The sequence below is a fragment of the Magnolia sinica genome, chromosome 7 (genome assembly GCF_029962835.1).
Source record: "Magnolia sinica isolate HGM2019 chromosome 7, MsV1, whole genome shotgun sequence".
In the NCBI taxonomy this organism is placed as follows: Eukaryota; Viridiplantae; Streptophyta; class Magnoliopsida; order Magnoliales; family Magnoliaceae; genus Magnolia; species Magnolia sinica.
In genome coordinates this window covers 777892-800690 of record NC_080579.1, presented here as the reverse complement: position 1 = coordinate 800690, position 22799 = coordinate 777892, and the positions used below count along the sequence as shown (strand labels likewise).

The 22799-nt window shown below is 44.4% G+C and overlaps 1 protein-coding gene across 1 annotated transcript in view; it reads left to right on the top strand.

The window, feature by feature from the left end:
* The window catches only part of LOC131250748 (putative disease resistance protein RGA3), a 53905-nt gene extending 31182 nt beyond the window's left edge, over window positions 1-22723 (top strand). The window contains exon 2 of the mRNA XM_058251035.1: window positions 21161-22723. Coding sequence (XP_058107018.1) covers window positions 21161-22575 — 1415 coding nt within the window. The 3' untranslated portion in view covers window positions 22576-22723. The remainder of the gene's footprint in view (window positions 1-21160) is intronic.
* The last annotated feature ends 76 nt before the right edge of the window (window positions 22724-22799 follow it).

The following is a 22799-nucleotide window of genomic DNA, read 5'->3' as shown; positions in this document are numbered from 1 at the left end:
TCGGTTCGGATCAACTCACCCATTCGATTCGGTTCGAGTCGGATTGGACCGCGTCGAACAAGTCGAGTCAGCCGAATCAAGTCCCGTGCCCACCTCTAGTACAGAGTTTGTACACTAAGCTTAGCTTACGGTACAAGGCAATGTGTGTGGGACTCACCATGACGTGTGCATAACATCTAATCAGTCCATCATGTGGTCCCCATCATGTTCTCTTGGACACTAGAAATTATGATGATAGAGGACTTGGGTGGGCCACACACAAGTAAACACAAGTAACATTGGGATGGAAATTCCACCATCAAAGAGCTTCCATATTGCTTGTGGGGCCCCAAATATTTCATAAATGCCATCCAATGCATTCATAAGATGAATCTCGCCAGTATGAATGGACACCCCAAAATTCTTGTGGGCCACGCCGGGTGACTTTATGATTTTACATGGTTTGGGCTACACGAGGTTTTGATCAGTAGGACGAGGGTTCCGTAGTAAGTACTGACCCCTCCTGTACAGGACTTGGTGCTGGTCGGTGCTCAAAAAGTTCTGCGGGCCCACATGATGTATGTGTTTTATCCATGCTGTCCATCTATTTTTTTCATATCATTTTAGGACTTGAACCCAAAAATAAGACAGATCCAAATCTCAGTTAGACCACACCACATGAAATAGTGATGATTGAACGCCCACCATTTAAAACTTCTTGGGCCAGTGGGCATTAGGAAGTTTTTAACGGTAGACGTTCAATCACTGTTGTTTTTTGTGGTAGACGTTCAATCACCCTATTTGTATAGTTCTTGAATCGCATTAAGCTCAGACAGTAATGGGCCGAGCCAGGAGTTGATTGGGTCAGGTCAGTAGGCCTTTGATGAGCCTAGCTCAAAATGCCCGGCTAGGCTCACATAGACCAAAACGAGAGACGGACATGATACGGAAGAGCCATCTCTCTGCATGACATGTAGCAGGATTACGTCCAAACCAAATCTTCCAATATGCAGATCCCAAGCATGGATTTCAACGGCAATTTTATCACATGTCATGCATGATGATGATGGAGCCCACCGAATGAACAACCCAGATCCTACAGGAAAGTCGGTGGATGGGCTCCGGGACGAAGCAGATTGAGGCCTGTTTGTTTTGACATGTCACAGGCCCGGTCTGGCTCGGACCTAGGTTTTATTATGTGGGCCAGGCTTTGAAAGACATCAGCCAGGCCCGACCCAGGCCAGTAACAGGCCTTTGACCGTGATGGGCCACTTTGTTTTGTAGACAAGACCAAGTCTATTGTGAAGTGGAGCAGCCATCATGACCGTCAGTTCATTGGGTCCAGTTTGTGGCGCTGATTTCTAACGCACAATTGAACTGTCCATATCGCAGTAGCACATGTGATTAGGACCACTTATTTGGTGGGCCACCATGGCAAGGAAGGTATGTATATGAAAAATATATCATTTTTCTCTTGATTTTGATGTTGCCTACAATGTATTTGATGAAATACATATAAACAGCTGCTACTGTTTTCCATATAGTAGGAAATTGAAAGCGCACTCCATTTATTTGTGAAAATGTTGCACATGTTTGTTCTTGACTTGTACTCAGCTCAAACTGGCCCAAGCTGCTGGCCCAACTGAGCCAAGCTGACAAGTTAGGCTGGAGGACCGAGCCGAGTTTGAGCTGAGGTCAGCTAGTGGCCGAGCTGAGCAGCTCAACTCGGTTCGACTCGTGTACACCTCCGATCACAAATGAATTAATGAGTCGCCAATGATTTTTAACCGTCTATTTGAATGACTAACATTTGGATGACTCAAATCATTTTATTAGTGTGATTTTCATAATGTAACTGATAAATGAATTATTTTGGAATATATCAATATGCAATATGCCATATGTTCCGTGAATTAGTAGCAACGACAACACATGCTAACATGTAACTTTTCATTTAACATTATTAGTTCCATTGACCTTCATTTATAGTTCGGACCACCTAGAGAAATGTTTACGTTTCAGAGAGAGATATGAGATGAATGGATGGGTCCGATATATCCCCACTGTTTCATCTTTTATGGCCCAGTTGAGTTTTGGATACTCATTTTTTTGTTGCATGTCCTAAAATTAGCTCGAAAAAATGGATGGACGGGTTCGAATTATCATAAACATCACGGTGGACCCCATATCGGGACCATCTGATGAACTCTATGTTATGCAGGCCATCGAATAATCAAAGAAGATTTTAAATGGGTTCTGTTTAGTTCTAGATATCAACGGTTAGGATTGTTGTTGAACATGACCATGTGTGAATAACTTATTTACGATAATAAACGGTTCAGATAATCGGACCATAGCGACCCAAGTGGAACACACTATTTTCTTGGTAGTGATGGAGGGAAAATGATCTCATGATAAATAGCCAACTGGCCCATTGTGATGGTTATTTGACATCCAACCGCGAGGCCTTTGGAAGATTTCAACTGTGGCCCATTTGAGTCAGTTTAAACAAATGAATGAACAGTGTGAAGAAAACCCATACTTCATGTCAGGCCCCATAGAGCGCCTGCCTGGGCCAATTTCTGTTCAGACAGGGACAACATGCAATCAGACTTTTAGGAACCCAGTTGGTTTTGATGTTAGATCCACCCAGACCATCATCCCTATGGCATCAAACATCAACCGTACATGTGATTTAATTAGATCACACAATTGGAAATAGTATACCGGGCATGCTCACCCTCTAAATTGTTTTCCTTCATGTGGCCCACTTGATTAACCAACGGGCCTGATGTTTGGACCCCAAGCTTAAGTGTCTAATGGTTGGAAGATAGGCCTGCAAATAGTAAGGGTTGTTGTATGTCTCCTAATTTTTCCATTGGTATGGCTCACTTGAATTACAGGTCGGTCAGATTTTTTAAAAATTTTTTGTTATGGGCCTAAAGCAACATTTCACATCTTATGGTCGGAGTGGATCTCACATGCATATCAAGGTGGGCTCTTAAAAATAAAGGGCGGCATTCAATAAGAGATTTTAGTACATAGCACCAGATTACTACACAAGAAGTAATTATTTGCTATGAATTTGGGGAAAGCCGGTGGGTAGCTCGAGTGGGCTCCACCTTGGTGTTAATGTGAGATCCACCCAGACATTATGTGCGTCAAACCATGTTAGGGCCATGGCCCAAAAATTAGCCCCATACATGTTTCAAACGGACCACATGTTGCATAGGGCATGCTCACACTCTCAACTGTTTCCTTGATAGTCCTATTGATTTTAACTCAAGCCTAGGTTTTAGTGGGGGTGTCTGATGGTTGGAGTGGATTTCATATAACCATCATGGTAAGCAATGTAAATATCAAGCGTATCCCTCGCACATTTACCCTTTGTATGGCCCACCTGGATCAAGGGGCATTCTAATTTTTTCACCTTTTTTTCCGGAGATAGTATTACACATCTAATGGCCAGGGTAGATCTCAGATAAATATCCCCACGGGCTCCATAAAAAAACAAGAGTGTGCCTTCCAGTAAAAAAGGTAAGGGTCCAGAGAATTTTTTTTCGCTCAGGCTGGTTAGGCTTACACCGCCCCACTGTTTCCAAGCTAGGCTCAGGCTGGACTATTTTGGCATCACTGGTCTAGAACAAGTATGGGTAGGGGTGTCAACAGGCCGGGTTAGTGCAGGCCAAGTGTTTTCCAAGCTCGGCCCAAATTGTACAGCCTAAGCCCAAGCCCAGATGGGCCAAAATAGTCCAGCTTGAGCCCAACCTAAAATGTTTAATACATAGCCTGGACAAGAATGTTTATACAGAGCCCCACCCAGGCCTGAGCCCGAATGAAATTTTATAAATATACATTTTGGTGGGCCCCAAATATACCTCTGACATATTTCCTTTTAACATCTAATACACGCATTTAGTGGGCCTTACTTTCAAGGGAGAAAGAGAAAGAGGAGTGAACCTGCTCCAATCATCGACAATGCTACTGGAGAAGACCTCACTGTTGCAAGCTGATCAAGGCTTGGTCAGTTGAGGTGCAGAGAGAGAGATGAGAGGAATTGGTTGAAGGTGAGAGAGAGATGGGAAAGAAAGGGCTGGAGGTGAGAGGGAAATGGGAGCATCAGGCAACATGTGGGAGAAAGACCAAGATTGTTTCTTTTTCTTTTAACCAGAAACAACAACTAGTTGAGGTTGCCAAGTCATGTAGGCCGCACCATTGTTTTATGTAAAATTCACCTCGACCACTGGGTATAACACCTCATATTAGGCCTAGAGCACAAAAAAACACATATGCTAGTGTTTCAAGTGGACCATACAATTGGAGACGGGGCAATGCTCAACTTCCAAACTATTTCCCTTTCCTTGGTACAAGTGAATAATGGATGGGCTTGATATTTAAGTTCCATGCCTATGTTTTGGTGTGATATCTAATTGTTGGAGTTGATTAAATATAATCATCATAATAGGCCTTGTAAATATCAAGGGTATGCATCTCTCTCCCAACTGTTTTCCTTTAGAATTGTTGGGGAAAAAATATGACAAGTCCTTGAGTCAGCCAAAAAAGCGGAAGATTAGTGAAGCAATGACTCAGGTTCGTTGGATGTCGAGTCCGGATAAAGCCCAAAATCTATAAGAACGCTGGATGAAGAGACGTAGCTTGGACCGTGAGGTCCCTGACTTGGCTATAGCCTGAACGTCCTAAGCCGTAATGCGAAACCTCTAAAGGAGAAAGTGCACCTCAAGGCCCAATTGAAGCCTCATAGAGGAAAGCCTAAACCGACAGGTTAAAATTAGTCGGCCCTATAGCTGCCCAAACTTTAGTTCGACTTAAGGATTGAGTCGGCCAATATAGTAGGCGGAGAATTAGCCTTAAAGCTTATCTTAGCACGACAGTGTTGGAGAGATGAGCGTCGGCTGAGCTATAAACGCTCCATACCCGGAAGTTGCCTAGTAAAACTCTGGATCTCTACCTGATATCTTCGGAAGATAAGATAATGATCTCCGAGAATCTAGAGGTAGCAAGGATTACGGATCCTCAAAGATTGAGATCTACTCATACGGGATTTACCCTTAAAAAATAGGAAAGCCCTACGGGGTGTGACGCCATTACAAATACAGAGACCTTCATGGTAAAAGATATGCATAAACTCTCACCCCAAAAACCTTTCAAAGAGACCCAGATTTTGACTTAAGCATCGGAGGATCCCCTGATAAGACCAAGGTCACCTTTTCCTTTCTATCTGTGCAGGTTTCAGGGTCATTAAGGGGGCAAGCCAAAATCAGCATCAACAGTTTGGCGTCGTCTGTGGGATATGGTACAAAAAGTCATTTTCTCTAGGTACAGAGCACTCTCTAATGGCGAGAACAAAGAAAACCATCCAGAATGAGCCCAGCGAGGTCCCAGTCACCAGACCACCTGTGACCGAAGGTCTCCCTGGTACAAATGGAGCTCATGTCCAAGCGGCCCAGAACCAACCTGACAATCGGCAAGGTTCTGTGGCCCGTCAGGCAACCTCCGTTTCAAATAGACACATGCAACGAAATCATGGCAATAGATGACTAGACAAGGATGTCCAAGATCTCAGGACCGACTTGAATTATATAAAGTAAATGCTGGAACAAATTCATCATCAGCAGGCCTAGCTACCCTAGGAAGGCGATGGCCAGGCTAATGCTCAACGCCAATTCATCGATCCTTAGCCCGCTGCGCCTCGAAGTGCCCCTCAGCAAAGCCAGCACCAAGTTCCCATTGAACCGGCGCCGTCTCATGTCTCTGTGACCGCTCCACTGCCTGCCACAGATCTACGACATAAAATAGATCGGAGAAAGTGCAACAGGCCCCCCGTTGAGGGCATGACCGATAGTAACGAGCCCTAGAAAGCTGATATGCGAGTCCTGCGAAAAGAAATGCGAGAGGAAATCACAGATATGAAGCAAAACCGCTACGCCAATTTAACCGGACCCGAGGTAAAGGCTTCTCCGTTCACGGAGGAAATCATGCAAGCTCGGTTAACAAAGAGGTTCCGTCTTCCTCAAATCCCACCCTTCACCGGCAAAATAATCCAACCAAGCATATTGAGTCCTTCCAAACTTACATGGAATTGCATGATGCCTCGGATGCCGTGATATGTCGGGCCTTCTCTCTCACATTGGGCGATGTAACTTGGCTTTGGTTCAAATAGTTGAAACCGAAGTCGATCAGTTCCTTCACTGAACTCAGCGATGCTTTCTTTGCCAATTTCATTGGTAGGAAGAAAAAATTGAAGTCATCTGTGTATCTGAACAATATAATCCAAAAGGAGGGAGAGCTACTTAAGGATTATATCAAGCACTTCAATTTTGAATCACTCCAAGTCTGGAAGCACTTGAATGAGATAGCTCTCAATTCAATTATGCAAGGTATCCAAGACAAGAACCTACCCGCTGCTTTGGCCGAATTCATGGCTCGGTCAAATAAGCATGCAGACGCTGAAGAAACCTAAATCCTGCGCGAAGTCGCCCAAAACGCAAAAACCCTAACCAAAGAGCCAGGTAAAAAAGAAGTTGACTCGGCTAGTGGTAAAAAGAGGAAAGATGATCGATTTCGCGATGAACGTAGGTCAGGGAAACAACCTAATCACAAATTTTCGATGTACACTCCACTTAATAAGCCACAAGAGCAGGTATTAATAGAGATAAAAGGCGAAGGATTCGTCAATTGGCCAGACAGACTTAGGAGTAACCCGAACCGACGGAATAAGAGAAAATACTGCCAATTCCATCGTGATCATGAACATAACACTAGCGATTATTATAATCTAAAGCAAGAGATTGAGAGGCTCATCTGAAAGGGTCATCTTGGCGAGCATGTCGATCTTGGAGCCAGAACCACGGAAGAACGTCCAAACGATAACCAGCCCACTGAGGATATCCAGACTATTATCGGTGGCCATTTGGGTGGAGGTGATTCAAGTAACACTCGAAAAAAGCATGCAAGAAATATTGGCCAGCTTGAGTCCGAAATCATGGTTCTAGCTCGGCCTCCGAAAGAAAGAAAGCTTGAAAAGTACATAGTAGCATTCACAGAGGAAGATGCCAAGGGCATCCATCACCAGCATGACGACGCTTTAGTCGTTACTGTTACTATCGCAAACTGCCAGGTTTTCAGAGTTCTTATCGACACGGGTTCATCTGTGGATGTACTGTTTACGCAAGCATTCGACAAGATGGTGCCGAACGATCGGCTTTAAGGCCCGTAAGAACTCCATTGATCCGATTCTCAAGCGGGCAGATTCTTCCCGAGGGAGCAATTTGCCTCCCGCTCACTGCTGGGGAGAAGCCCAGTCAAGCCACTGTTATGATCGACTTTTTAGTAATTAATCAATCTTCGGTTTACAATGCTATCCTCGACTGAGAACGGCATTAGGGTGGTGAAAGGAGACCAACATGACGCTCGATGATGTTATGCTACTGCTCTGCGAGTACCTACGGAGGTTGCAACTACTGAACCCTGGATCCGCGCAACGGATCTCCCGACCGCGGCCAGCCCGTGGAAGAGCTCATCCAAGTACCCTTGAATGAGTTGGACCTTTCGAAGACCATCAGAATTGGATCATCCTTGGTTACGCCATTGAAAGAGAAGCTGATAACCCTATTACGCCGATATGCCGACATCTTCGCATAGTCCCATGAAGACATGCTAGGTATTAACCCTTCAGTCATGACTCACCGGCTCAATATCGACCCAAATTACAAGCCGATTCGCTAGTAATGGCGTGCCCTTCGTCCTGAGAGATATGCCATAATCGAGGAAGAGGTTGGAAAACTCCTCAAAACCAACTTCATGAAGAAGTATATTACCCTGAATGGGTAGCCAACGTTGTGTTGGTCAAAAAAGCTAACAGGAAGTGGCGAGTTTATATAGATTATACCAGCCTAAATAAAGCCAGCCTTAAGGATAGCTTTTTCCTTCCATGTATTGATCAACTAGTCGATAGTACTACAGGGTATGAATTACTCAGTTTTATGGACGTCTATTCCGGATATAATCAAATTGTAATGCATTATTCTGATAAATAAAAAACTACCTTTGTCACTGGCAGAGGTCTTTATTGTTACCGATTAATGCCATTTGGGTTGAAAAACGCTGGGGCAACTTATTAAAGATTGGTCAACAAAATGTTCGCCTGACTCATAGGACAAACAATAGAAGTCTACATGGATGACATACTCCTCAAAAGCATTAAAGCGACCGACCATATAACCGATTTGGAGGAAATATTCCTCATCTTGCAAAGGTATAAGATGAAGCTTAATCCGAGCAAATGTGCATTCGACGTACGTTCAGGCAAATTTCTCGGATTCCTAATCAGTCAACGAGGGATTGAAGCTAACCCGGAAAAGATTAAAGCTTTACTCGATATGGAGTCCCCTAAGACGATCAAAGAAGTCCAATGATTAACTGGAAGAATAACGGCCTTACATCGCTTCGTGTCCCGAGCAATCGACAGGTGTCTCCCCTTCTTCAAACAGTTGAAGGGTCGGCAAATTGTTAACTGGACAAAAGAATGCGAAGGGACCTTTCAGCAGATCAAGAAATACTTAGGACCACCACCGTTGCTTTCTAAGCCTGAGCTAGGTGAGCCATTACTAATCTATCTAGTAGTATCTGATGCAACCGTAAGCTCAGCCCTGATCCGCGAACATAAAGGCAAACAACTCCCGATCTACTACATCAGCAAGGCTCTCGTTCTGGCAGAAACGACATATCCAACCTTGAAAAAAGTGGCCTTGGCGCTGGTTATATCATCCCGACGCTTGTGACCATATTTCCAAGCTCACTCGATCATCTCCATGACCGATCAGCCTTTACGTCAAGTACTACAGAGACCAGAGTCCTTTGTGCGACTTACAAAATGGGCAATCGAGCTTAGTGAATTCGATATTCATTATAAGCCCCGAACCGTAATTAAGGGACAAGTCATGACAGACTTTATCGTCAAAATCACAGTGAAACCCAAAATTCTTGCCGCTGACTCAGCAGAACCATCCGATCGCGCCCCTCCCAGCCCTCTCTTTTGGTCTCTCTATGTTGATGGTTCATCCAACTCTAAGGCAAGCGGGGCAGGGGTAGTCCTAAAAACTCCTGATCACACAGCCATTCAGTATGCCTTAAGACTTGAATTTCAGGTTTCGAATAATATAGCCGAATATGAAGCTCTTCTTCTAGGGCTCTGGCTAGCGGCTAGTTTAGGGGCCACTCATCTGAACGTGTATAGCGACTCCCAACTAGTCATCAATTAAATAGCTGATATATATTAAGCTAGGAAGGAAAGACTGAAAGCTTATCTTGCAAAGGCTAGAGAGATGATCGTCGGGTTCTACCAATGTTCTGTTACCCAGATCCCAAGTGCCGAGAACGCTAAAGCCGACCTACTAGAAAAACTTGCCTCATCCGACGAAGACGATATCCCCAGGTCTGTTCCTATTGAATTTGTGGCCAAGCCAAGCGTTGGGGGAACCAAGTCTTCCACCTTGCTCCCCATTGATTCTGAACCATCTTGGGTCAACCAATCGTCAAATACTCAGTAACCGGTGAACTCCCTGAAGATCGAGCCGATGCTTGATGACTGAAGGTTTTTGCGGCTTGCTATACTATGCTTGGTGACGTTCTATACAAGAAAGGATACTACACGCTCCTCCTACAATGCCTGAGACCAAGTGAAGCTGACTATGTTCGGTGCGAAATTCATGAAGGCATTTGCGGTAATCACTCGGGTGGCCGATCTTTGGCCCACAAAGTTATTTGGCAAGGATATTATTGGCCGACCATTCAACAAGATGCTCGAAAACTCGTTCAGAGTTGCGTTAAATGCTAGAGATTTACTGTTATCTCTCGACAGCCACCTAAAGAGCTAACGCCAATGGTCGAGCCTTAGCCTTTCGCCCAATGGGGAATCGACATCATTGGGCCATTCCCTCTAGGGAAAGGACAGACTAAGTTTGTTGTCGTTGCTGTCGATTATTTCACTAAGTGGGCCGAGGCCGTACCCCTAGCCAAGATAATCGAGTAGAAAATCACAGATTTTGTTTGAAAAAACATTATCTGCCGATTCAGGATACCTCAGACTATTGTCTCCGACAACGGAAAGCAATTTGACAACAAGCAGTATTAGGAAATGTGCCGAAATCTATGAATCAGGAAGGTTCACTCGTCCCCGCGTCATCCACAGGCAAACGGATAAGTTGAAGCTGTCAACAAGGTTATCAAACAATACTTATGGACTAGGCTGGACCGAGCCAAGGAGCATGGGCTGAAGAGCTTCCCAAAGTCCTTTGGCTCGGAAGCAGTCGTCCCTGTAGAAATCGACCTACCTACCGATCGAGTAAGTTCATATGACGAGCAAAACAATGAGGAGCTGCTAACTCTCAACCTCGACCTCCTAGACGAAATCAGAGAATTGGCTCGGCTTCAGACAGCTGTCTATCAACGATTGGTGTCTCGGTCTTACAACGCCTGATTCAAAGTTAGGCGATTCCAAGTGGGAGACTTAGTCCTTCAAAGAACATTTCAAAACACCAAAGAAAGTGGAGCAAGAACATTAGGCCCCAATTAGGAAGGCCCCTATGTAATCGCCAATACTATCCGACCAAGTACTTATCGATTGGAAGACCTAATGGGGCAACTCTTGCCTCACCCGTGGAATGCCGAGCATCTCAAGATATACTATCCTTAACTTAGCAAAGAAGTGATCCATACTCAGCTTAATTGATTAAACACTAGCGAAAAAAAAAAACAAAATACGTTGAATGTTGAATAAGTAAAAAATATATATTCATTGATCAGTAAAGTGTTACATTGGTCAGTTCATTGATTACAATTGTGTTGGAACGGTACAATGATAGGTACTCAGCATTCAGATATAAGTAAAAAGTAGCATTCGACGTTGTTGACTCGCTCAACCTCGAAGCTCGGTGTGCTTGAAGTGTCTGAAGCAGATGTGAGGAGCAAAAATGAATTGTTCTCCACCACACTAACTCCAAGGCTCGGCTTCACCGGCCGTACCAGGAGCTAACCCAGGAGATGCTGATGGAGCTACATCAGGAGCTGTAACAGAGGCGTCATAAGTGTATGCCTTGGGGTCAACTGCCGCCTCACCACTAGACCTCGACTCGTCCTCGTCAAAGCTGGACAAATCCAGATGGGGGAAAGTGTCTTTCATCATTTCGATACACTTGGCGTAACCCTCTCTGTAAACGAGAGTCCACTCTTCCTTAAAAGCCGAAGATGAAGGCAACTCTTCCACCGCCTCCTCTTTTGCAGTCGCAAGGGCAGCCTTGGTCCCCTTCGCGAGCTCCTGAAGCTTCTTCTGAACCACAACACTCTCTGTGGCCGGCTGTTCAAAGGCCAACCTGGCCTCTTCCAATCGCGAGGCCACGCGATCTCTCTCTGTCGTGGCCGACATAAAAGCAACCTTTGCCTCCTTGAGCTGGCCCTCTGCAAAGAGATCCCAAGACTCGGCAAAGGATAGTTAAGACTTCACTTCTGACTGACGAGTCTCAGCATCTGACAGCCTAGTCTCTGCTTCCACAGCACGGCGAGCCAAGGTAAATACTTCGGCACGGGCCTTCAGCATACAAGGGGCGAACTGCACAAAGGAAGAAATAAGTTCTTTTAAAAAAGAGAAAATTCGAAACAAAATGATCGCGAAGGGTAGCAACATTATCTCGAGTAACAACATCCCGATCCTGCCGTCCGTGTTATCCACAGAAGTCACCTCCAGAAGGCCGAAGAACTCCCCCGTGAACATCTGCCGACTCGCCCAAGGAAGGATCTCTTCAACCTTCTAACGGAAGGTTATCCTCTCTTCCTTAGCTGCTCTCATCCTCCATGACTCCCTCTCCTCAGCTCTGGGAGCAATGGAGGCTTCAGCCGGCTCGGCCTCGGGAGCTTCCCGAGGCTCCTCAGATGGCGCCACCATCGCCTCAGCCGCCACTGCCTCTGAGGCGGCCATTTCCGTTGCTTCCACCGCCTCCGTGCCTTCATCGACCTCGATAACAGTCGAGGAAGAAGGAGAGACAGTCCTAGCCAGGCCCTTTGAGACCGCTCTGTGTCTCTTCGAGGCCCTGGAGCCCGAGCGAGGTGGGGCTTGGATTTGAGATGGGGGACAAAGAGAAGGCCGAGCTTCAGACATCTTTGCAGTTGAAGGAGAATGAATATCAGTACAATTAGATAGGAGAAAATAATTTTTAAAAAAAGAACTTCTCACCGGTTACTGCGGAGTCAAAGCCCCACTCGAAAAGAAGTTCCGGCTGGATAAGCCTTTTACAAGATCTCCTTTCCGGGTTAAGAGGTCGGAAACTCTGAATCCGAGTCAGAGAGTCTGAGTCAAGGTTCGGAGGGTACTTCGGTATTGCTGAAAAAGAAAGAAGTCACACCCCTGATTCTACGAAGATGCGATAAATAAAAAATGGAGAATCGCATCGACTCTACCCGCCGCACAAAAAGCTCAAGGGACGAAGGGGCGATTAGGCCCGGTCTCAGCTAACTCCCATCTACCGAGGGCCCAAAACCACCTGTCCCTCTAGTGCTTGTTCGATGAAGGAGAATCAGTTATCAAGGGCCCACCGGTGTTCCGCCAGGAGCAAAAGAAGAACCAACGAGGTGCTCAGTGTGTGCCCGTACTTGATATAAGTGAAGAAATTCATTCACACTTATTCGGGCAGTCGCATCTCGGCCCAAAGTACCGCACAGCCGAACAAGTCCCTCCACCCATTCGGCACGACCTGTACTGGGGCTATACCCAGACTACCTAGTAGTTCTCGAGCAATTTTTTAGAGTGGTAACCGAAGATCACATTGCAGCACAACAAGAAATTGCAACTGCCCCAGGTGGAGGTTGGCTGGGTAGTTCTCTAGGCCGAGGGAGAGTTAAAATAACCGAGTCCGGAATATGATATCCAGATCGGATCTCAGACAACTCTTCTATTATCATCACCGAGGGCACAGGTCCTTTAACCCGTTCTTCGGTCTCAATCTCCTCCTCTCCACCTTCCTTAGGATCAGAACAACCAGAGGGGCCCCCAATAGTCATACGTTCAGGAAGCGGATCCACTACCTCCACGGACGCCACAGGCCTCTCTGCCGGAGGGTCTACAACCCTTTTCGAATGGTGAAACAAGAGGTCCGCTTCTCCAGCAACCTCCGCCAACAGTGAGGGTGATTCTAAAGCCACCCAAAAGCCGCTCACTTCACCCTCACCGCTGTATTCTCCCTCCTTAGGGCTTGTGGGGCCTGACATTGTTAAAAAGAAAAGAAAGGGAGGAAGAAGGAGCTCACCACGAGAAATCCAAAAATGCCGAAAGCAGGCGGTGGCATAAAGGATTATAGGACCGAAATTCGCAAAAAGAGGGAGGAGACAAAAGCACAGGAGAAAATTAAAAGAAGACGTGAACTAGCGAAAATTCATCTAGGGCGACCCTCTTTTATAGAGCTCCTACATGGCTCCAACATTAAATGAGGAGCGGAAGCGACTCCTCCTCGGGTGCCTCGACTTTACATGTGGCGACTCCCCGTGCGCTATCGCCAAATATGTGGCCACATGTCCAACCTTTATACGCCCTGACGCTACAATGACGGCCGCTCCACTCGTGCGGTCATGATAAACGAGTCGACGCGTGGTCAAACGAAGTGACGTATCTCGGAAGTTGTGTAAATTGCCCTATACTCAATAAATGCTTCATCATTACTTGGCTCTAATACATCCGACTCAATTCCGGAATACTCCGCAACCGCCTTAAGGCGATGCACGAAGTAGGGGAGCTTACTGTTGGGGAAAAAATATGACAAGTCCTTGAGTCGGCGAAAAAAGCGGAAGAGTAGTAAAGCAATGGCTCGGGCTCGTTGGATGCCAAGTCCAGATAAAGCCCAAAATCCATAAGAACGCTGGATGGAGAGACATAGCTTGGACCGTAAGGTCCCTGACTCGGCCGTAGCCTTAGCGTCCTAAGCCGTAAAGCGAAACCTCAAAAGGAGGAAGTGCACCTCAAGGCCCAATTGAAGCCTCACTGAGGAAAGCCTAAATCGACAGGTAAAGATCAGTCGGCCCTAGAGCTGCCCAAACTTTAGTCCGAATCAAGGATTGAGTCAGCCAATAAAGTAGGCAGAGAATCAGCCTTAAAGTTTATCTCGGCACGACAGTGTCGGAGAGATAAGTGTCGACCGAGCTATAAAAGCTTCATATCCGGAAGTTGCCTAGTAAAACTCTAGATCTCTACCCAAGATCTTCGGAAGATAAGATAATGATCTCCGAGAATCTAGAGGTAGCAAAGATTACAGATCCTTAAAGATTGAGATCTGCTCATATGGGATTTACCCTAAAAAATAGGAAAGCCCTACGGGGTACGACGCCATTATAAATACAGAGACCTTCATGGTAAAAGGTATGCGTAAACTCTCACCCCAAAAACCTTTCAAAGAGAGCCAGATTCTGACTTAAGTATCAGAGGGTCCCCTGGTAAGACCAGAGTCACCTCTTCCCTTCTACCTGTGCAGGTTTCAGGGTTATTAAGGGGGCGAGCCGAAATCAGCTTCAACAATAATCATCCATGCATTTAAATAAGATGCATTAATTGTAAATTGTGAGTATTTTGATTTGTCATTTGAGTAATCTTGGAGGAATTTCTACTGAGTTGGCCACTCACAATTCGAAATCGATAGCCGTAAAGTGATGTAGGTAGTTGTGAGAGAGTTGGAGCGGAGGATGTCGCATTGGAGCCCAACGGTAGATCGTGGCTCAAGTGTAGCAGCATTAACTCCACTAGGCTGCATGAGCTTGAGCCTTTTGATTTTCCTTCCCACAGTAAGGGCCACACCGCCTAATCCACTCCCCGAGTTGTCATGATTGTGATTTTGGTTGGTAACCCATCTCATACTTTTAAGAGCTAACCGGAAGCCCAGCTGATCGATTGAACTGTCCAAGTGGCTCAATAGACGGTTCTAACATGTGGAGGCCATGGTTGGCTACTTCATACCATTGGTTTGTTAAGTCATGTTATGGTTGGACCATGATCCAAATTCTGTAATTCTTAACCATGGATATAAACATTTTTTGAACCATCTAAACCATTGGCTTGCAATCGAAGAGTTGGGAATATTCGATTGCAATTTTTTCTTTTCTTTTCTTTAAAAGAAAAAAATTACATGGTCAATGTAATGTAGACCCCATCAGACCAATAGTCCGGCAGAAGCAAATTGTATATTGAGTAAACACTGTGGAGCCCATCGTGATTTATGTATTTTATCCACTCTGCACATCCATTTTAACGGATAAATTTAGGGATTGAGCCCAAAAATAAAGCATATCCAAAGCTCAAGTGGACCACACCACAGGAAACAGTCTGAATAGTCTGAATTGAATGTCTACCGTTGAAAAATTCTCAAGGAGCGTTTGGCGCAGGATATTAGATGGGATTAGGAGGGATAGAATTGCATTTGGTCCCATGCAATTCCATCCAACATTTGGAGAGGATGGGAAATGTTAGAATTAGGTGGGATGGAATTGCATTTAGTACCATGGAATTGCATTTGGTCCCATGCTGGATTTCCATAGATTTTGAAATCCATTACACATGTGGGCCCCACATTGATGCATGTGTTTATCCATGTTGTTCATCTATATACACCATTTGCATGTGACATTCTGGTTATATATGTGTGCAAGTGAACGACATCCATTGTGAATTTGGTCTATTGATTACAATTCCATGGTCCACCAAACATGATTTTGCTTAATCCGGTGTTTTCTTATGGCAAAAATTTCATCTCAAACATGGATTGTATGGCAACATTACCATGGTATTTCAATAATGATGTTAATTCCATGGTCCTCATTCCTTACATTTTATAACCTTTGGCCGGCCACTCTCCCGTGGGATTATGCATCATGAAATGTTCATGATTATCATGTAATTGGGATATTTGGAGACTCCAAGCGATCAATCTGAACCATTGTAAGATTTGGAACATAATTTTTTAAGGGTAACTAGGGTTGTACACGAATCGGGCTAGCCCGGTTAACTCGCTCGACTCGGCCCCCAAAAAGCTCGACTCAGCCCGACCCGGAACGGAGTTCAGTCCGAGACGGGCCATTTTCTTCAGCTCGAAACTGAGTTCGGGCTGAGTTCGAACAGGTCCCAGTTCGGCCCGACTCAATCCGAAACCTGACTCGACTTGGCCCGACTCGATCCAAAACTCGACTCGACCTATCCTGACTCGGCCGTTTACATACATAATATATATATATATATATATATATATATATATATATATATATATATATATATATTCCTAAATCCTTACCCTAACCATTTGAGACAGAGAAGTGAGAACGCCGCCCGACCCTAAACCTTAAAACTCTCTACTCTCTCAATCTCTCTCTCTTCCCTCTCATCTCTCCCTCTCTCTCTCTCAATCTCTCTCTTGACTTCTAGGATAGTTCACCGCTCATCTTTGAAGTGACAGTGACTCATCCACCTCACAGGTGTCATAGATTTACAGCAATCCAGGCTGTTCAAATCGTGGGTCCCTTTGTAGATGGAGCAGAGTCCAAAAATCAAGTAAATTGGAAGGTCATAACCATTTAAGTTTGATGATTGAAACATTTTAACCATTCATTTGATAGCCACTGACTGGATAACCTGGATAGTTTGACACGTTTCAAGTTATGCACCGTCCACAATGAAACGTATAACTTGAACAGCCTAGAATCACCCAAATACAAAAAGGAATTATAATGTCCTCACTAGTTAAATTTTGTGTGGAGTCTATAATTCAACTATCTAAATTGTTGATCGAGGGCCTTATAATAGGACGCGGGTTACCTGCCAAAGCCCTTCCCATGAACTTGCTGTAAGGTCCGAAACTGACTCGAACTCGCCTGATTATTAACCAGGCCGAGTTCGGGCTAGACATGTTGGCTTGTTGACCAGGCCGGGCCGGGCCGGGTTCGGGCTGGGTTTGACTAGTGACCGAGCCAGGTTGGGTTGAGCCCAGTTCGACTCGGTTCGGCCTGATGTACACCCCTAAGGGTAACTATTAAAATTGACACTGAGCAGATGAATTAAGCATTGCATAAGTTTTTTTTCTCTTATCTAGCCCCCTTTTTTTTTTAAGCCATTGATGGAATGGATGGAATTGCCTAATAAAAAGTACTTTAAAACAATGTGTGATCCATGGTATCAAATGGGATGGCTTAGATTTTATATTGGACTTATTTCTGTGCTAACCATCTGAAATTTTCTGATTTTTGTATTTCAGAACTAACCCAAATCCCCGGCTGATCGATTGTATTGTACAAATAACCTGACTGTTGGTTCTAACTTGTGGGGCCCATGGTTTGCTACTGCAGACCGTTGGATTTTTTTGATTATTCAGTTCAAAATAACTCTAGATTGAATGCTGTAATCACTTGTTTAATCTCATAGGGACTTGTGCCCAAGGAATACCCACTTTGTGGGGCCCTCCTTGATGTATATGTTTTATCCATAACGTCCATCTGTTTTTTCAGATCATTTCAGGACATGAACCCAAAAATAAAGTGATCCAAAGCTCAAGTGGACCACACCATAGAAAACAGGGGAGATTAAACGGCTATTGCTGAAAACTTCTTTAAGGCCCACAGAAGTTTTGGACAAAGCACATATTATTGTTTTCCATCCACTTGCGTTTTTGTTACCTTAGGAGCAAAGAAACAACACGGAGGACTCAGGAAGGCATCAATGGTGTGTCGAGGGACGGACGGACCGTACTTTCAGGGGCTCTGTGGGGCCCAACATTATGTATATATTCTATCCATGCCGTGCATCCATTTTGAAAGATCATTTTAGGGCATGAACCCAAATGGGAGGCAGATATAAGCTCAATTGGACCACACTACAGGAACATTTTGGATTGAAAGCTTAATTACCGTTGCAAAATTCTTGGGTGCCAAAGAAGCTTTGGATCGGTGATATTTATATTTTCCCTTTCTCCATGTCTATTTGACCTAGTGAACAAATTGAAGGGAAAATAAACATCATGGTGGGCCTTAGAAAGTTTTCAACAGTAGAGGCTTTATATGGTATAGTTCAGTCGAGCTTTCGATCTCTCTTTTTTGGGAATCATGCCTGAAAATGATCTAATAAAATAAATGAATGCCACAAAGCCCCTATCGTCTCCAGCTACGTCCTGATGCAGGGAGTACTCAATCCGCGTCTCCTGTAGGTTCGCACGCAATCCGCGTCGCACTACCGTGTGGGTCCTACGGGTGCATCCGCGTCGCACTACCGTGTGGGTCCCACGGGGTGCGTCCGTGTCCTGACCCAGCTTCTTTGCAGGTAATCTGCGTCCCTCTGTAACATCATATACCCATTGGGAGCATACCGTAATCCCTGTCGCATGGGAGTGTACTCGTCCGAATCAAATTATACAGAGATTCCAATCACTCAATCTGGACCATTAACTAGGTTTGGAATATAGTTCTTTAGGGCCACTATTAAAATTGACACTGGGTGGATGGTTGAAGCACCCTATAGTTTTCCTCCTCTTATACAGCTGTTTGTTTTCTAAGCAGTAGATGTAATGGATTGGATGTCCTGATAAAAGGAGTGCTTTACAAGCCTGGATTTAGAACCCCCTGGACTTGAAATCCTCCTACTCTGTTTGGCACCTTGACTTGAGAATCAAACTTTAATCCAAAAGTAGTTGTGCATGCATGGTATATTTACACCGAGTTTGAATTTAATTACTAAATCAACTTAATATCTTTAATTAATAAACGTATGTAATGTTTGACACAATGGTTGTAATAAGCCCGCTGAAATATTTATTTTACCCGATAATGATGAAATTCGAAGTCTCAGATGAGCCACAAGTATAAGATCATGTCCAAGTGACTAACCAATTATTTTAAACCATTTATTTAAATGGACAATGTTTGGTTGAAGCTGATCATCATATTAAAGTAATTATAGTGATGCAATTGATAATCTAATTATTTTGGGACATCATTAGTGGGTCATGTACCCAATAGTTTAATAATCTAGCGACAAACAAATTACACATGCAACCCCTGTTGGACATTAGATGTAATCCAAGCTCGTACCACTCATTTGAAACCCCTCTTTGAGGGGATTTGAAACCCCCTGTTACTTAATGGTGCCAAACAACCATGGAAATTGAAATCCCGCCAAATCCATGGTGCCAAACGAGCAATCCATGAGGGTCTACCAAATAGATGGCTCTGATTGTTGACTAGAATTATTTCTCTGCGAACAATCTAGACCGCCCATTTTATAATGTACTGATTGGATGCCTGGAACTGTCTGATCTTTCCTTTGGTATCCCATAGCATGCCTTCCAGACCTAACCCAAACGCCGGGCTGATCGATTGAATTGTACAAAGAGGCCCAACCGTTGATTCTAATTCTAATATGTGGGGCCCATTATTTGCTAACACAGAAGACGTTGGTCTGTTGAGTCATCATCACCCAAACTATTTCATATTTTTCAAATGCAACCAACACATCTTATCCATTGCTATGCTCCTCTTCTATTCATATCTCACCATTCTCTCCTCTTCTCTCTCTCTCTCTCTCTCTCTCTCTCTCTCTCTCTCTCTCTGATTCATGAAAGTCCTTACCATTGCATATTTCTAAGCTATCCGGAGTTCCCTCACACATCAAATTCCTCCCTTCTTCCCAATTCCATCCATCCATCCATACCAGAAGGAGAAAGAAAGAGAAAAAACATGGCTTATTCACTGATTTCGACTGCAGTAGATAAGTTGAACATCATCCTCCAAGATGAGATAGCTTTGCTGATGGGTGTCACTGACGATATCAAAAAGCTTTCCCGTACGTTCACCTTGATCCAAGCTGTACTTAAAGACGCTGAAACTTGGCGAGTGAAGGATGAAGCCGTGAAGATCTGGTTAGAGAATGTCAAAGACCTGGCCTATGATGTGGATGACATACTAGATGAGTGGATGACAGATGCTCATAGATCACAAGCACCTGATGAAAGTGATGGGTCCTGTTTCAGCAAGAAGAAGGTAATTAGCTTCCTTTTGCCTGTTACCTGCTTCAATCATGTCCTGTTACGCCACAAAATTGGGAGTCGGATAAAGGAGGTCAGGGGTAGATTAGATGATATTGAAAAAGAGAAGAGCCAATTGGGTCTTAGAGTAGATAGTGGAGAGAGGGAGAGGGTGGATAGTGAAGTGAGGCAGGCTGAGATCAGAGAGCGAGAGACTGGCTCCCTACTCGACCAACCGTCAGTTGTCGGCAGAGAAGATGACAAAAATAGAGTCGTAGACTTGTTACTGGGGGAGAGTAGCGAAGGGGTAAATCAGGTGCCTTTTGTCATTTCTGTCATTGGAATGGGGGGTGTGGGTAAGACCACCATTGCTCAGCTCACCTACAATGATGAGAGGGTCCAGAGGCATTTCCACATGAAAATGTGGGTGTGTGTTTCAGAAAATTTTGATGTGAAACAGATTACAGAATCAATTATAAAATCTGCAGACCCTGAGTTTAAGGGTGAAAACTTAAACTTGGATCAATTGCAACTTCGCCTCCGTGAAATGTTGCATGGAAAAAGATTCTTGATTGTGCTTGATGACATTTGGAGTGAAGATAGTGAGAAGTGGGACAAACTGAAACTTCCCTTCCAAGCTGGTGCATCAGGGAGTCGAATCGTCATAACTACTCGTAATGAAAAGGTTGCATTAGCGATGGGAAGGGCTCACATATGTAAACTGGCAGTCTTATCTCATGACGATTGCTGGCTAGTATTCTGGCACAGGGCGCTTGAGCATCGGAGTGCAGAAGAGCATTCGGAGTTGGAAGATATTGGAAGGGAAATCGTAAAGAAGTGTGGAGGGCTGCCTCTCGCTGCAAAGACAATAGGGAGTGCCATGTGCTCGAGAAGGACCAGAAGGGAGTGGGAGCTTGTCTTGGAAAGTGACATATGGAATTCACATGATGTCTTACAAGGCGTTTTACCAGCTTTGTTACTCAGCTACCATGACTTGCCTCCTGCTTTGAAGCAATGCTTTGCTTATTTGTCCATCTTCCCGAAAGATTGGCGTATAAAGAAGGATGTGGCAGTGACGTTTTGGGTGGCACAAGGTTTCATCCGCTCTGACAGAAGTAGAGATATGGAAGAAATTGGCGGTCTATATTTTGATGATTTACTAAGACGCTCGTTGCTTCAAGATGCAGAACTGGACGATTACAGGTACATAGTCAAGTGCAAGATGCATGATTTAGTTCATGACCTTGCGCAATCTGTTGCAGGTAGTGACTGTTCACTGTTAGATATCAGAAAGCAAGCCTCGCTGAACCTAAGCAATCTCCGCCATTCTCTTTTAATTGACAGTGATAAAGATGGTGATGAAGTGGCTTCCATTGGGGCAACCTTGTATAAGGCTAACAAGTTGCGGACGTTGCTATGTGTCTCAACAATCTTCGGGGCTAGGGTGCCAAACAATTTATTTCATCATTTCAGACGCCTAAGGGCATTGGACTTGAAATGCACTGGCATTAAGAAATTGCCCCAAACAGTAGGAAAATTGAAGCAGTTGAGATATCTTAATTTATCTCACACAGGTATAGAGAAGTTGCCGGAGGGGTTGAGTAATTGTGGAAATTTACAGACCTTGATACTCAATGGGTGTGTGCAGCTAAAAAAACTGCCTATAGGGCTGACAAAAATGATTAACCTGCGACATCTAGATTTAGAATACACTGACGAGCTGAAGTACATACCGCAGGGCATAGGGAGCCTAAGTAGCCTTCGGACGTTAACAAAGTTGATTGTGGAGGGTGGCATTGAAGGATGTAAATGGGGAGAAGTGAAACAACTGATGAATCATCTTCATCTTCATCTTCAAGGAAGACTCCAAATCACTGGGTTGGAAAAATTGAGCAGGGACGAAGCAAGGGAGGCAGAAGTGTATAAGAAGCAGAAGCTTTATGCTCTATCCTATGAATACAGAGGTGATGAAGCGTTGGATGATGATGAGGTGAAAAGAATGGAGGACGTGCTTGAAATCCTGCAGCCCCACACAAACTTGAAAGAGTTGACAATAAAGGGATACAGAGGTTGGAAGCTTCCCATGTGGATAGAGGATTCAGTGTTCTCCAATCTAGTGAAGGTGGAACTCTGGTTCTGTGACAAATGTAAACAATTGCCAAGTCTTGGGAAACTACCTTCCCTTAAATACCTTCGTATTTTGGGAATGGAAGAGGTGAGAAAGGTGGGTGGTGAGTTTAGTGGGGATGATAATAATGATGGAAGTGGTGGTGTCGTGTCATTCCCAAAGCTCGAGACCCTCATCTTCGGAAACATGTCAAACTGGGAGGAGTGGGAATTGATTGGAGATGGAGATGTTATGCCATCACTCCTGAAATTACGAATAGATAGATGTCCAAAGCTGAAGGAGTTGCCCAGCAATCTTCAACACCCTATCATGCTTCAACAATTAATGATATGGATCTGTCCACTCTTAGAAGAGCGCTACGGAGAAGGAGGAGAAGATCGGGACAAGATTGCCCACATCCCCGATATCATTGTATGAAAGGCATTACGGTGATCTGGGTCCAAGAAGATGAAATCGACGAACAGCTTTTCACTTGCTTGTTTCAAGGAATTTTGTTGATGTTCTGTGTAACTACTCTACTTTTTTCTTTTCTTTTTTTCCTTTTTCTTTAATGTTTTCTTTCTTTTCCTTTTTTTTTTTTTTTTCCTGTTTCTTTTCTTCTTCTTTTTTCTTTCTTTCTTTCTTGTTTTTTTTTTTTTGTT